Genomic DNA, 15502 nt, shown 5'->3' on the forward strand with positions numbered 1-15502 from the left:
GGGTTTCTTTTCCAACATCTCGGATGTCTCAGTCTGATCAAACGCAGCTTTGATTACATACCTTTCTAGTCTCTGGTTACGATGACCAAAATCTAGAGGAGAGTCTATCTTGACGCATAGCTCTAGGCACGTACTAGACTACTAGACGCATGGCTACAGCACTCACACAGACAGCTACCCTCGAAGACAGCCGCTTCCGCGAACTAACTAGTCAGTGTTAACCCTACCGCACAGCATGCACTAATTATGTGTAATCTACTACGGACAATATGGAGTCCGTGAACCGCACGGCGTACGAACTATCATGCAGGGTAATGGGGTGGGAGCGGCCTGATCCGTAACCATCTTATCAAACCTTCTAGACGCTAGACAGGGTCCTGGTCCATTCATTCTTTTGTACAATGGTCCCATGGGGAACTGCTATAAACGTTTCCGGCATCTTTAGCTTAATTCTCATGACCGATTCCGCAAATCCGGCTGGTAGTGAGGATGCTGTTCGCCCGACTAGCAAACGACGAACGGACGTGCTTCACGATTTCTCGTGTTTGTTGCATGGTCGTAACCCGGTCTGGGACCAGCGTCAGCCAGCACCGACATGCCGTTTGTATAGATCCGGGTCAGTTATCAGTCGCAGTGGCATGCCCTATTTTCCTTTTCCTTTGGCTGCGCATTGTTCGTTATAGACTGGATCGGCGGGGCGACAGATAGAGGTCCACAGCATCCGCATATTCTACATCCTCAAAGGGACAACCAACGGTTACTAGATTCACCAGTAAGTAAATACCAAAACGTAGAAAGGCTTGATCCATGGTTTTTAGAGTTTGCATGGACACTCATGGCGCGCCTCCTTGCTGGCTAGACGGGATGAAAGTCGTCCAAAGGTTTAATCCGGGTCGGTTGTTGCCTTCCCCGGGGTGCTTGGACTCCGAGCTAAACCTAGACAATCAACAACACTTCGTCTGGCATGGGGATGGCGTTCAATAGAATTGGCTATTGGGCCTAGGTTGTAGTGCGTCGATCGCAGATATTCTTAGCCTGATCCATGTAGCCTATCCTGGTATATACTGTCTTCTTTCATCACTTCCCTCAGCAATAGAGCGGACATTTAATATCAGGGTTCTCCCTATAAATGGTTGTTTGGTCATCAACCTCAAAATTCATCGAATGAATATGAAAGACTCTCGCAAGGCACCTTCATAAATCATATGTCATATCCCATATACCCTTTATCGTCATTCGGTCTCTAGCTCCTACCATTGATTGGTTACCATCCCATTCAGACAACTGTTTTTTCTTCTGAACTTGTTCGGATACTTGTATTGTTGACGAGATTGTGTGACCTTAAACGACAAGCGGAATGGACGAGTCTCATAGCTTGAGCACAGAACAAAACTGCACATTGATTCCGTACAACAGCATCTCGTCTCACCAGACAGCTGTGGTTCGTTCTCGTCCTGAGACTCGCGCTGATGTTGGCTAATCAAGTTTTCATAAACAGCACGGTCACTCAAACACACCAGGAGTAGTTGGCGTCCATTACCCACACTTCGCTATGATCTACAGCAACCAAGACGGCCAAATTGCTTTTGAGAGCTCATCGTCCATTGCAGACCCAGGAAAAGCTATATTCACACCGGATATACAAGAGAGATTTGCAGAGTTAGTGTCTCCACGGTCTTCGACACTTGCAAGCTTACCTGGTCAGTAGTGATATCAACGAAACATGGCGGACCTCCACTTACATAGGGGCAGTTACATCGGGGCCGATACGATCTGAGCGTGGTAGAGGAGGGTATTCACATATTCCCGGAAGGCCACGACAAAAAGGTAGTTGGAGTCCCATGAGTGCGAGTCCTGCACCTCTAATTCCCTGCGATTGGCAATTTGACCAAAGCAGACGGCACAGACGAAACGGAAGACGCCGAGACCTCCGAATGGCAGGCTCAATGACCCCCGACTTTGACTACAATGCTATGACTTTACCGTCCTCTTCGGCATGTGTTATTCGAGTTGATGATGAAGCCCGCTTGAAGAAGTACTATGAAAAGGCATTTGATTCGTTTCAACAACTGAACTGCAGAGTCATTGCCAAGGCGTTTATCAAGCTTGTTGAGCCACGCAAACAGGTCAACTATCCATACAATGGGCGACGGGCGTCTTCTAGCCCTGGAGGCGAGAGGCGCGCTGATCCGGAAATGACCAAACCGCCTTGGTGGCCTGTCGGTGTCACACACAAAGAACCAGACCATCTCCTCAAGCCAGGTACGATTTGCAAACAGTTGAGATACGATGGACAAGTTACTGACAAGGATCCAGAGCGTATTCAACTTCTCATTCATATTCTTCGAGAGCTTGGCGAAAGTCATGATGTCACAGCAGAAAAACTTCGCGATGCCGGCCAAGATGTGCGTCGGTCTATCAGCCCTCCTGAGAGGCTCCAGATTCTCGACGAGGTATACAGCGTCCGACACATGGAAGAGCGGTACCTAAGGGGTGAAATATGTGAGTATTCTGCCAAGCTCCTTCGCAATGCTCTCGAGACTGACTGTTTCGCAGCTGGTGACGTCTTGATCCCGATCTCTCAAGTCAGTCTAGTTGGACCTGAATTCGAAACAAGCGATGGCTCCAGCACGCCAGACTCGCAAATCCGAAAGAGCGAGGTTGGTGATGGTGGTGGTTCTCCATGGGGAATGGATTCTCTGACGATGGAGAGGGTGCGAGGTCAAGAACCGGCGTCAGACGGCAGGAGCGACGGGACAACAACAGCAGTCACTTACGATCACCTGATGCCGGAGCGCTCGCAGTCGTTCAGCCTGCCTTACTCCAATGCTCCTTCTCTTCCTGGTGCTCCCTCATCAACTCGCGCCAGCTCCTTTGACAGCAACATCCAGTACAGCCCGCGAGACTACAACAGCAGCACCGCATCTAGCGTCATCTCACCGGAGACATCTCCTCACTCAATCGACCTGTCCCCCCAGAACCACCGTCCGTCTTTTTCAACCTACCTCAACCAGACCTTGCTTCCATCCGTGCCTGTCACAACATCTGTCTTGTGGAACCCAACACTGCATGCGTCTGCGCCTTCTTATCAGTCCCCCTACTGATGTACTTTCTTCGACACGATTCTACAGTTTACAAAAGTCCTTATCATTCCCCGGGAGACTCCGTTTATCCCTCTTAATGTTAATTCATCTTGTGCCTTGGCTACATTTCAATGGACATAGTATAGATTTCGGCACTTTAGCGACTCACCATACGTGTGGTTACGATCTATTTTCGGGTATATTTCTTTATTGGTTACTCTGTGAGCAAAAGTGTTTGATTGGATTTTGTTCTGGTTTACAGTTGGCGGTTTGATAAAAGTGCTGTATTTGCAAACAAATAGGGGGAAGTGGAGGCGGCTGTGAAAAAGTCCCTTGACATCAACGATGTAGATAGGACTGGGAGAAGTCACCATTTCGGTCACAGCAGAACAACAGACCATATCCATTCCAATCATTGTGATCCTCTTATGTACAGTGTAGCGTCAGTATGCCGCCTGAGGCCGCAAGGCATTCACAAGGCACCAAGAAAATACGAGCTAACCACATATAAACCATAAGCGGGGCTCTATCAACAGCCCAACCAATAAGAGACGCAAAACCAGGCACGAGAAAAGAGCTTGGTATGTCATTGCTGAACCCCTTCCAAAGTTCCAAGGTACGAGCCATTCGCCATCCAAACACAATCTCGACTCTGCCGAGAGCATCACGTCTTCTTATCTTGAGGCTGCTCGGCACACGAAAACGGCCGGTCAGCATCTACTCAGGGTCACTTGACCTTACTGGCCTCGTGGCTTCTTATCCTCTAGTAAGTGACTGCCTATCTCTGTCTTCAATACAAATTCACCGCTCAACCTGGAGTCCACGACCTGCGCGTTTCTCTTCGTTTTGTGAGTTGTGGTATAAGGTGTAGCTGCATCACATCACGCGGGTCATTTCCTGCAAGCTGATAGCTTCGGAGATATTTTGTTACTCACTTGGAAGGACACGCGAGTCGTCGGACAAGTCCGCGGTATCACGAGACCATGCTGACCTTGAGCCGCTTCATTAGTCGTCCCTATATAATCCACGCACGGAGCACTCACACACTACTAGATTTTCAACAGAAAGAGGCCGCGATGACTGATTCAAATTCGCTTTCGCGGAGCAAGTCCGCCCCAACTTTACCCGAAGAAGAAGCCATGGCTCCTCTCTCTCCAGACCTCGCCGCTGCCGATGCAGATGGGCTTTCATCAGCGCCTGCCGATGGTTCGATTTCGCCTACATCTACTCCCGGAAGGCTGTCTAGAAATCCTTCGTTCTCAAACAGCAGCTCATACCAGGAGGACTGGGATACGTTTCCGCCGTTGGACAAGCTGAGCTTCTCCGAACTGTTCGATACATTTTCATTGTCACAGAAGTTGGAGAAATGGAATCAGGCGCTGAACATACAGCGAGATCGAGTGCGTCGTCAGCGCGAAAAACTCAAGTCTGTTTCTGGTCTTGCCAAAGATCGCGTCGTGGATGAATGGAGGAAAAGAGTCCCAACTGCTGATGAGCAGTTGGACAAGTACAAAGTTCGTATGCGGGATTCAGTCGATCGGTTGACGAAACAATGGAACAAGGTAGCAACAGTAACCTTACGTGAGAAAATATCCTTCATTGCCGGTGTGATGAACATCTTCATCAGTGGATACCTTATGGGAGCCGCACCGGAGAGATTTTATTGGTGGTACACTGCTCAGCTTGTCTATTTCATGCCTATTCGCTTGTACTCCTACCATAAGCGAGGTTACCACTACTTTTTGGCCGATTTGTGTTACTTTGTTAATTTCCTATCCATGTTGAGCATCTGGGTTTTCCCGAAGTCGAAGCGACTCCTGATCGGTACGTATTGCCTGGCTTACGGAAACAATGCGGTCGCTATCGCTATGTGGCGTAACTCTTTGGTATTTCACAGTATGGATAAGGTTGTCAGGTAAGATCTTTACATCTTGTTTCTGGTTTTCATTCGCTAATGCTCTGGCAAGTGTCTTTATCCATATCATGCCACCAGCCGCTTTCCATTGTATTGTGCATTTGACACCTCCTGAGATGCTGAAGGAAAGGTTTCCAGCCGTATGGGATGTCAAGTTCAGTCAGCCTGGCGCACCTGAACATTTCAGTCTATTGGCAATGATGCTCTGGGCTTCTATCCCATATGCGATCTGGCAATTATCTTACCACCGTTGGATCACCGTTCGTCGTGCAGACAAGATTGCGGCCGGTCGACCAACCAGTTTTACTTGGCTTCGACGTTCATATGCCAAGACATGGATCGGTAAATTTGTGCTCAGTCTTCCCAACATTCTTCAGGAACCAGCATTCATGATGATACAATATGTCTACGCGCTATTGACCATGATTCCATGCCCCCTATGGTTCTGGTACCGCTGGGCTAGCTCTATTTTCATGCTCGTCGTGTTCGTCTGGAGTATCCACAACGGCGCAACTTATTACATAGATGTCTTTGGGAAGCGGTTCCAGAAGGAATTGGAACAGCTGAAAAAAGATGTCGCCAAATGGCAAGCCAGTCCAGACTATGCCACAAGTCCACTTCTTGCACCCGGTCTTGCTACCGATCCAGGCTCCCGGTTACTTAATGACCTGGCTACAACACCCGGCGAGGAATTAGACAAGTCTAGTCTCGAGCGTCTTCCGACTCTTGATGCCCTGTCTGATACTACTGGTGCCCAGCCTCGTGCGCCAGACGCCGCATCTGCTTTGCGAAACCGGACAGCCGCTTAATCTCATACTCTGATGTGATGAGATCTGATATATACATTACCTACATAATATCTCCCCGTCTGATCATTTATTTACTCTTACACTCCTTACAAGATTGTCTCTAAATTATCGCTTCTTCCTACACACAATCTCATCATGTTATGAATTTATGAATTTGTTGATGATACCACCTATGCAAGGCTGAGTTGTTGATACCTTTTGACGCGCCATTTGCTTTCCATCCTTATTAATATGCCCATTTATGTGCGTTACGGTCGTTTATACCCCGGTCTTTAGTACGTTTGTTTCGGTGTCGTGTCTAGAGACATGATTGTACATCAGAATGCGATAAATACGTTAATCTCGTCTTATATCTATAGAGTAGAATGCTCGATTGATTTACGTATAGACACTACGTTTGTAGCACGGAAGTAGTCAATCAGATCTAGTCCCTAACTCCGAGATCTTAGAAGAAATTATCGCCGAAGCCGGCATATCACGTGCCCGCAACTATGTGTCTCCGGACTCCGGAGTTGTACATGGAAAGTCATCTCGACACCCAAAGGTTGACTTATTCAACAAACATCAACAATCACTTTGTTACCAGATTTTTATCAAGGGCATAAGTTAATTTGTGGACTCGGAAGAAGTACGCCCTTATTTGAAGCAGTTGTTCGCCGTTAAAATTCTCTTTGCTCGCAAGTGCGAGCCCGGTTCGACTGAAATTATTTCTTTCCTCAAAAGCTCCGTCATCATGAGAACCGCAAGGCTCTCCAATGCGGTCTCGACGAGGCGTGTATATGGTATCTGTACGTTTTCTTCTCTATTCTGACCTCGTTTATTTGAACAAAATGCTAACCCAGCATCTCAGCACCGGGAAATTTCCCCAGTATCCTCGCAGCACGATCTCTCGCACAAGCCCAACGCAACCGACGAGCATTTCCCACGCACTTGAACGCATTGGCTGTCTTGATCCCCAATCAACGCACGTATGCTACTGAGACTTCCGCATCTTCTAGTCACAGCTCCGGAGGCACACCATTACCGCCTCCGGGCTTCGATGCCAACCAGGCTAGGCAGCCGCTCTCTTCTTCGACGGCGGAATCGCGGACGGCAGCGGATCAAGGAGCAGTGACCAAAAATGTTGCTGGAAGTAAGACGACGATGTCGGGGGAACCCCAACCGAAAGCTACATCACCAGAGACTGTTGTTACTGACAGTAAGAAGTTGACGGTGGAGCCGGAGAAGCGAGCCGTGGAGAAAAAGGAGGAGAAGAAGATGACCCTTGGACAGAAGATCAAGCATGAGATTCAGCATTATTGGGATGGAACAAAGTTGCTTGCCACCGAAGTACGCATCAGTGTCAAATTGGCGATGAAGATGGCTGCAGGGTATGAGTTGAGTCGTCGTGAGAACAGACAGGTATGCTTCTTTCTTGCTATTTCTGAGGGCTATACTGACGAGAATTTTAGTTACAACGTACAGTCAAGGATTTAGCACGTTTGGTGCCATTCTCCGTATTTGTGATCGTCCCCTTTGCTGAACTGTTACTTCCTATTGCTCTCCGGATCTTCCCCAACATGCTTCCTAGCACTTACGAAGGACAAAAGTCGCGAGACAAGAAGGCGGAAACTCTTCGGGGTACCCGAAAGGAGGTTTCTGCCTTCCTGAAGGACACTTTGAAGGAGACCGGTCTACCATTGAGTGCGGAAACCGCAAAGAAGGAAGAATTCACCGAATTCTTCAAGAAACTCCGTTCAACTGGTGAATCACCATCCGATGCAGATGTTATCAAAGTGATTAAGATTTTCAAGGATGACTTGACATTGGATAACTTGTCTCGGCCACAATTGGTCGGTATGTGCAAATATATGAATCTGAACTCATTCGGTACAGATGCTATGTTGCGATACACTATTCGTCACCGAATGCGCCAGATTAAGCGAGATGACCGAGCAATTTCATATGAGGGCGTGGATTCTCTCTCAGTGCCCGAGTTGCAGATAGCTTGCGCGTCGCGCGGTCTGCGTACACATGGTGTATCCCCCGGACGTCTCCGAGACGATCTCTCCATGTGGCTAGACCTCCGTCTCAAGCAAGGCGTCCCCTCAACCATGCTCGTTTTGAGTAACGCATACCAATACGCCACTCAATCCAAGGACCCAGAACTATCCTCTCAAATCGACGCCCTCCGCTCTGTGTTGTCTAGTATCCCTGAAGAACTCTTCCATGAAATCGAGCTTGAAGTCCACAACGCCGAGGGCGCAGCTACCAACCGACAACGTCTCGAAGTCATCAAGGAGCAACAAGAATTGATTGAAGAAGAAAACACTCAAAACACAGAGCAAGAAGGCAAAGGCGTCGCGGCACCAAAGGATACGGAGAATATCGATGATAAGGAAGATCATCCGAAGATCGAGGCGTCGGATGCGACTACACAGCAGGCTGCTGAGGCCAATGAAGCTGAGGCCGACCAGGCCAACGCTGAAAGACAGGATACTCAAGCAGAGAAGAAGGATGCTGCGACGTCTGCTGAGAAGAAGGATTAAGTCCTTGTATAACAACAAAATCTCCGATTCATATTTTCATTCGCAACATATATTCCCTCTCCTATCCAGCACACCCAAATTATGAAAATTCTAATATTATAGACTGCTTGTCGTCATACACATACTTGTACATTCATTTTCCCTCACATGTCTTTACTATTTTATATTACTTCACTTATTGTCGGGGGTTGGATAGGAACAATGGTTGGTATAGATGAGTCGATGGACCAGCGGTTAGTGGCGTACCCGGAAAGATAAGTGTGTATGATGATAGAGCCTCTGCTTTTGCTTGTCAATATAGCGATAAAGAAAAATATCATTCAATTAGTGTATTGCACGTTGTAATGTCGAATAGTAACCTGAAAAGAAGTTGATATGTTCTTAGCCTAACTTTGTCCCCACGTCGGTTGCATCTTAAATCTTCTACCTCGGCGCAATCGGTAACGTCACTACCATTTCAACCTCGACTATCACAGCCTCGACTATCACAACTTCGAAGGAGAAAAATGACTAATAACGACCCAATCAATGAGAACGATTGTTTTAACTAATACCCGGCAATCCTCGCAACTTACTAAATTACCCCCAATATCAGCATCAAGGTGTCGCTGCAACATCCCCGAGAAAACAATCCATGCATCGATCCATCCACGTCATTTTAACCTAGGTATTTTCTGGAAACGAGGGAAAACCAATCAAGAAAATATAAATGCGCAGGTCATGCATGTGCTCTAGACTTCTCAACGCTAGCAATTCTATATCGCTATTGAAAATCAACAGAGCCGGTTCTCTGGTATCGAGGGCATTATCATACACGGCGTATGCGGCTGTTGGCAGTACCGAAATGTCGCCGTTATCGCCGGAGTCAGCGGTATGTACATCTCTGTTGAAGATAGCAATTTAGCTGTGGGCTTTTGAGATAAATGGCAATAGCTAATATCTCCATAGAAAGCAATCGCAAGATTACGCGCATACAAGCCTCCTCCTAGCAATTATAATTCAGTACCTCTGAGTCGGCGGGCAGCGGTGCTGATTCTGCTTTATGCTGATCTGAATGGAGACCTAAAGACGGTCCTGACTATTAGAGCAAAGACTCTGAGTTCTTGTATGCATGTCTCTTCCATCTATTGACCTAGTCGTCCTACTCATTAACGTATCTAGTTGCCGGCCACGCTGCATTCCCAGGAGGTAGTTCTACCCAATCGCAATGATTTACTGCCAGTGGATCTGAGAACTCTATGATATAGGCAAAGCAGATACAAACCATGAAACAGCCTTCCAAACAGCCCGACGCGAAGCATCCGAAGAAATCGGCCTGCCCAACATAGGCGAACCCTTATTCCCGCCATTCAAAGTAGAGCATCTTTGCGAACTACCCGCCAGTTTAGCACGAAATGAGCTTGTCGTCAGACCTTGCGTCGCATTCTTGCATTCGTATGATGAAACGACTAAGCAAACAGCTGATCCGGAGACAGGGCTGATTCCGAGGCTGGATGCCAAGGAAGTTGCGGCTGTGTTCACGGCGAGGTTTCATGATTTTTTGAGGAAGGAGGTTGAGTTTCCTTCCACTAGTAGAGAAGAGGATGATGATGTTGAGGGGAAACAGCCAGGGAATTGGTATCAGGGTTCATGGACAACGTGGCATGAATCTGATTGGAGAAGTATGTATATGGCCATGTGCAAGTTCAATACGAATGCGAACGTTGAAGAATCGGTGTCCGCCTTTTTTTTTGGCTCCCCCGCTATTTTTTATTTATTTTCTGTCTTTCCTTTGGTTGTGGCTTATTATATCCTCCGCTCAATGCTGTTTTACGATCTACTGAAACTAACAGAAGGTCAACAGTGCATCACTTCTACATTCCCATATCAGAGAAAAGTGTCACCAAACCCAGACCCAGACGCAAATCAAAAAGGCTGCAAGATGTCGCCATCACAAAACTAGAAGAGCGTGAACGATCCGGCGAACTATCTCGCTACAAGGTCTGGGGTATGACAGCCCGGATCCTAGTAGATGCAGCTCGCTTGGCGTACAATCAAGAACCGGAATTTGAGCATAATAGTCATTTTGGGGATGAGGAGATCATTTCAAAGTTGAGAAGGATTGGGAGGCTAGGTGCGGTTAGGAGGCCTGGAGATGAACTCACTCGGGAGACGATGCAGAAGGCTGCGAAACTTTCTTGATTACATGCACGGTGCGTAACAATCAGATGATAAGAATAGATATTAAACAGAGAAACATGAACATGATCCGAGTCCCGGTTTCTCCTCCTCTCGCCCCCCTTAATAGAGGCCAAAAAGACCGGCCACTCCACACTAGAGTTTAGAAGAGTAAGAGAGTCTGAAGAGGAAATGGAACCTGCATAACCAACATTCCAGAGAAGAATATCCTGCAGAATGCAGATTATCTCTTGTTCCTCGATCTGAGAAGCAGCTCTCTTTGGTCGGTCACGTTGTTCTATTCCTTTTTACCCCTTGCATGCATGCATGTTATGCATCACCGGCCGGCCTTGTCCCACCTTCATTCGGCTCTACAACAAGAAACAAATAACGTTCATTGATGAGCGCCACCACAACAATGATGACAAGAGACATCAGATGTTAGCCTGATACTATGCGTAGTATACTCGGTACTATCTATGCATGTCATGGGTCAATTGATTGTCTGTGTGGGGGCGTCTTGAATCCCTGGCTAAAATTACCCTTGATACACACAGCAGTTAACTAGTAGGATTCTTGTCTCGCTATGGCTACGTATTGTCGATCCATGTCTTTGTTGACGGTACACAGCATGGTCTTGTATTAAGTCCTACAGGACGAAAGATGATCTGATATAAAGATCGGATCGGAGCCAGATTTTGTGAAGATTCTTGGGCTTTACTGGTTCTCCCTTACTGCTGTGCGGCTGAGGTAGTAAGATCAAGGTCACTTGATCAAGGCCACTTTCTTATGCTTGATACTTCCTGCCTGACTAGAGAAGTAAGGCCTGTCGACATGGATTCACGGACAATATGTAACAAGTCTGCGCCAGTACTGGTGTCCACATCCCTAGAAGGTCTAGAAATTGGCGTCCCTCCTCCAAGATATTTGCATCCAGCCCGGCTCGACAAGCCCTTACCCAAGCTCCCGGATCGAACATCCAGCACCTGCAGCACTGAAGCTACTATTGACATTAATGATTACACCGAGAAACCCCTGGACCACGACGATCATCTGGTGTTAGGAAGCAAACGATCAAAATTCGACATCGACTCGGACACAGCATCAACACGCTTCTACCGCCAACAAAAAGTGGCTCATCGAAACTCGCTAAATACGCGTGCAAGTGATAGATCCTCAATCTGGTTCAATGCCTTTTTGACAGAAGAGCAGCACGGTGGTGGGATGCATTTAGCGAGGGCGAATCATTATTTCCGGGAGAAGAAGTGGGAAATCTTTCCTGAGTTGGGACCCCAGGCTGCTAGGCGTGATGCTTCATTGCCTACCACTACAAAATCACCGAGAAGAGGTCGACCACGGCTTGCAAAGGGATTTAGCAGACAGCAGCTGTCTCAGGGACAGCTGTTTGGTATCGATCTCAAGCCGGTTGCTAGTCATATACAACATACGGTAGTGGCCAAGACCTCAAGATTACGATTACGAATGATGTCTCTCGACGAGAAAGAAGAGGAAGAAGAAATTACGCGAGAGATGACTCGATTATCCCGCAATGGCTCCTCATATTCGTCATCCAAAGATTCCGACAAAACTCTGGTCAACAACGCAATCGAATTGGTCGAAAGCCCGAATACATCAAAACCCAGTTTTGCCAACGTTCGACAACGCATGCGAGACATGTCGCCATGGATCGTTACTACACGCTCCGAACTCGAAGAAGAGTCCATAGCACCATGGAAAACAACCTCAACAGCTGTCCTCAACAGCGTCTCTCATGTAGGGACCAGGCTATCGGCAGCGGCAACGACAAGGTCTCGAAGCTGCAGCCAGCCTACTTCCCCTGCATCCGGACTCGGACAACACACTAGCAACGACTCTGTTGACATATCATCTGCAAACGAATCCCTACCAGTAGTCCGAGTGGTAACTAAAAAACCAACCCTATCTATCCAAACCCAGTTTCATGTGTCATCACCACCAACTGCAGAAAGAGGGGATGTATCAGTGATATCCATCCCCGATTACGCCAGACACATTCGCACCAAAAGCAAAGACAAAACAAAAAGTACTATGGTATTTGTTGCAGCTGCCTACGACGGCGCAAAGCAGAAGATTGCGGATGTGCAGGCTGCGCGCAGAAGGGCAGAGATTAAGAAGCAGATTCGTCTTGTAGGGCCGATTGATCAGTACCCTGATGGGTCTTTTCATCAGTGGATTTGAGTTGTTGGCTCTACTATTCTGCTGGGAGGGGCAGTTATATTTTCCATATATGATGATATTGATGCGTTCTCTTCTGTTGCATGTTCAATTTATGCATTCATTTCATCTACCATACTCTCCGCAATATACATAATCCTATGGAATAGCACTGTAGGGAGTATTATTTGGTTCAAGAGCCTTCTTGAATGTGTTGTTTCCCCTTGTCTCAAGACAACTTACATATCCAATCGCTCTAATTCTTCGTCTGAGGTCATAGCTCGAACGGAGTGACAGATCACATTTCCCCCCTCCCTTCCTTCACTGTGTCGAAATGTCACAAAATCTTCCGAAACTCTATTGAAGTGTCTCGGACGTCAGGCCATCGGAAAAACAAAAAATTATCGTATTGATAAACGAGTCCTTGCTGTGTGGCGTGCACTAGCGATATGTACTCGATGTGTGCGTACTCCGTACGCTTTATCAGGTATCAGGATACATACCTAGATGCTACAGAGTAGTTTACTGACACTGAGTCAGGGGAGAATATTAGTTTCTTCGACATGTAACCTATGGAGTATGTGTATAAACTCTGTAATCTGATTGGATTTTGTTTTTCTGCTCCAGAAATCAGGTACATCTTTTTTTGAGAAAAGTATCACACTCCACTAAACGAAAAGGATCCGCATACTAGACCTACTAGTAAGTTGGAATCATCGCCATCGGATTCCAGAGTATTCATGGGCTGCTTTGGGCATTGGAATAATGTTGACTTAAGTTATGTTAACTAACTAGTTAACTAACTAACTAACTAATTTTCCTTTTATGTAATTCAATTTTGCAGAGCTTGAGTAGATAACTGGATGGCCTGCCAATTGTGAGCACCAGAATGAGCAGTTGCCCTAACACCATATTCAGCTGGCCTGGATGGATCATCAAATTGAACAAACATTCTTCTTCCTTGACCACTATGTAGTATGTGTATAGTCAGTATTGAAAGTAAATTGTACATGTAATGTAAGTAATTAAGAATATAATGCCAGTGTTGAGAATACCAATTAGGCGAAGTACCATATACATTTACAGAGTACATCTAGAGAGAGGAGCTTTTATCCACTGGAACTCTACATATCTGTTCCAAATAACGAGCTGCGAAAGAATAGATGAGTGGAATTAATAGTCAGTCACAGCTGTGAGCCGTTTCTAGACCTTTGCCTTGATGCTCTTGCAAGAAAAACAACAGGGCCAAGACGCTCTCTAATCGACAGCTTGCAATCAGTTGATAGACGTGGATGCGATGCTTCAGAAATGTGCGCATTACCAGTAAGTTGAACGACTTTCTCGACATACGTGGAAGGAATAGATACCCGTCAAGGATATCACCGCACACTGGATACTTACTGTTTTAGAGCTTGCATTCCAAACTACTTTCCATTCCTGCGACTTCTAACCAGACGCGAATCTCAGGCATTGTCCACCGTTTCTACCAGGATGACTATAGTCATCGAGTTCGTCATGATACATGCCTTGAGCAAGACAGCAATCCATTCAACAATAAATATTATATGACTAGACATTTCATAGTACACTCGGTGGCCACCCGATCCTGAAAAAGTACGCTCTTTGGACTCAACTATGTAGTTGCTTGCAAAGAGTCATCAATGACTCGGCCACTTGAATCATCCAACACCCTCGAGTAATAATGACTAATGTCAACGGACGAACAATTCTTTGTACGCTCTTGAGTCTTTCTTTGTGAAATGGTCCACATTTATCTTATTCACAAACATATATGTCACGCTTCCTTTGCATCCTCATCTTATTTTTATCAATCAGTCATTCAAGTATTCCGTAAGTTTGTAGTGGCCATAAATAAGAGCCATATCCTCCCCCGAGTTCTAGGCAATATCATCATTCATCATTCAAACTCAAAACATTAATCGACTCGATCATTCTTCACATTTATTCAACCTAACAACTACCAACAAATATGTCAGTCGAAATCGACGTCTCCGGCATCGACAGGATAGAATTGCTTCGCGGGCTCTGGGAAAAGTCCCCAGTTGCAGCGTGGTGCCGTGAAAACGGCGTTGTCCAAGAGTTTGACGTCAACGCTGCTGGGAGGGGGTTTATCAAAGATGGCGGTTATTTTGACTACTTTTGTGGACGTGTCATCAAGTGCAATTTGATGGGGGATACTGTGAATCCTTGGGGATATGATCGAGACAACGGGGAAGGGGCCTTCCAGAAAGTTGTCTCTGAGATACGCGAGCGCTGCAACATTCCATTGGTAAAGCCACCCTCTGACGAGGTTACTACCGATGCATAATCGAAGCGGGAAGGCGACAACTCTCAATCAGCCTAAGGCAAGCTTCGTTGGGACATAGTTACAATGTCTCTATTTCCTTATCAGGCCGGAGAGCCCTAATCTAATCCTCAAACATCCATCTCTAAGAATTCATTTACTGTGAACAACTTAGTTATACAGATTATAGATTTGACTTCTACCTCCGAGTAAATATTTTATAGCATATATTATCGATAATCTTATTAGAGATCGTAGCGTAGACTGGCACCGCGTCAGGTCAAGTTCCGCTCCTTACCTAGGTACTGAGTCATTCCATCTCTTCTAAACTTGCCTAATGAGTATATATATATATATGACTTATACCCACACTCGGATTAATTTCAAAAAACTTCAGTCGTTGGATATAGTTATAATGGGCATTTAAGGGACCGATACAACATACTTATGTATGCCATTCAACTGATGTTATTTTGCAACACTGTCATATCGTCGCATCTCACACGCTATGA

At 46.3% G+C, this 15502-nt stretch overlaps 6 protein-coding genes across 6 annotated transcripts; all 6 read left to right on the forward strand.

The window, feature by feature from the left end:
* Window positions 1-1357: 1357 nt before the first annotated feature.
* EYB26_009862 (uncharacterized protein) lies at window positions 1358-3104 on the forward strand (the record flags this gene model as incomplete). The annotated part of the gene is made up of 5 exons (XM_054269109.1): window positions 1358-1441; window positions 1499-1700; window positions 1753-2262; window positions 2317-2502; window positions 2557-3104. 5 exons carry the CDS (start codon window positions 1358-1360, stop codon window positions 3102-3104), a joined length of 1530 nt encoding a protein of 509 aa, XP_054125084.1.
* Window positions 3105-4159: 1055 nt separating this feature from the next.
* On the forward strand, window positions 4160-5807 carry EYB26_009863 (uncharacterized protein; the record flags this gene model as incomplete). The annotated part of the gene is made up of 2 exons (XM_054269110.1): window positions 4160-4998; window positions 5051-5807. 2 exons carry the CDS (start codon window positions 4160-4162, stop codon window positions 5805-5807), a joined length of 1596 nt encoding a protein of 531 aa, XP_054125085.1.
* A 733-nt stretch (window positions 5808-6540) lies between these two features.
* EYB26_009864 (uncharacterized protein) lies at window positions 6541-8335 on the forward strand (the record flags this gene model as incomplete). Its single annotated transcript, XM_054269111.1, has 3 exons — window positions 6541-6595; window positions 6658-7208; window positions 7259-8335. 3 exons carry the CDS (start codon window positions 6541-6543, stop codon window positions 8333-8335), a joined length of 1683 nt encoding a protein of 560 aa, XP_054125086.1.
* An 844-nt stretch (window positions 8336-9179) lies between these two features.
* Window positions 9180-10516, forward strand: EYB26_009865 (uncharacterized protein; the record flags this gene model as incomplete). The annotated part of the gene is made up of 5 exons (XM_054269112.1): window positions 9180-9206; window positions 9284-9440; window positions 9497-9523; window positions 9583-9996; window positions 10179-10516. 5 exons carry the CDS (start codon window positions 9180-9182, stop codon window positions 10514-10516), a joined length of 963 nt encoding a protein of 320 aa, XP_054125087.1.
* Window positions 10517-11326: 810 nt separating this feature from the next.
* Window positions 11327-12709, forward strand: EYB26_009866 (uncharacterized protein; the record flags this gene model as incomplete). Its single annotated transcript, XM_054269113.1, has 1 exon — window positions 11327-12709. One exon carries the CDS (start codon window positions 11327-11329, stop codon window positions 12707-12709), a length of 1383 nt encoding a protein of 460 aa, XP_054125088.1.
* A 1966-nt stretch (window positions 12710-14675) lies between these two features.
* Window positions 14676-15014, forward strand: EYB26_009867 (uncharacterized protein; the record flags this gene model as incomplete). Its single annotated transcript, XM_054269114.1, has 1 exon — window positions 14676-15014. The coding sequence occupies one exon, from the start codon at window positions 14676-14678 to the stop codon at window positions 15012-15014; it is 339 nt and encodes a 112-aa protein (XP_054125089.1).
* Window positions 15015-15502: the final 488 nt, after the last annotated feature.

The sequence above is a fragment of the Talaromyces marneffei genome, chromosome 8 (genome assembly GCF_009556855.1).
Source record: "Talaromyces marneffei chromosome 8, complete sequence".
Taxonomy (NCBI): Eukaryota; Fungi; Ascomycota; class Eurotiomycetes; order Eurotiales; family Trichocomaceae; genus Talaromyces; species Talaromyces marneffei.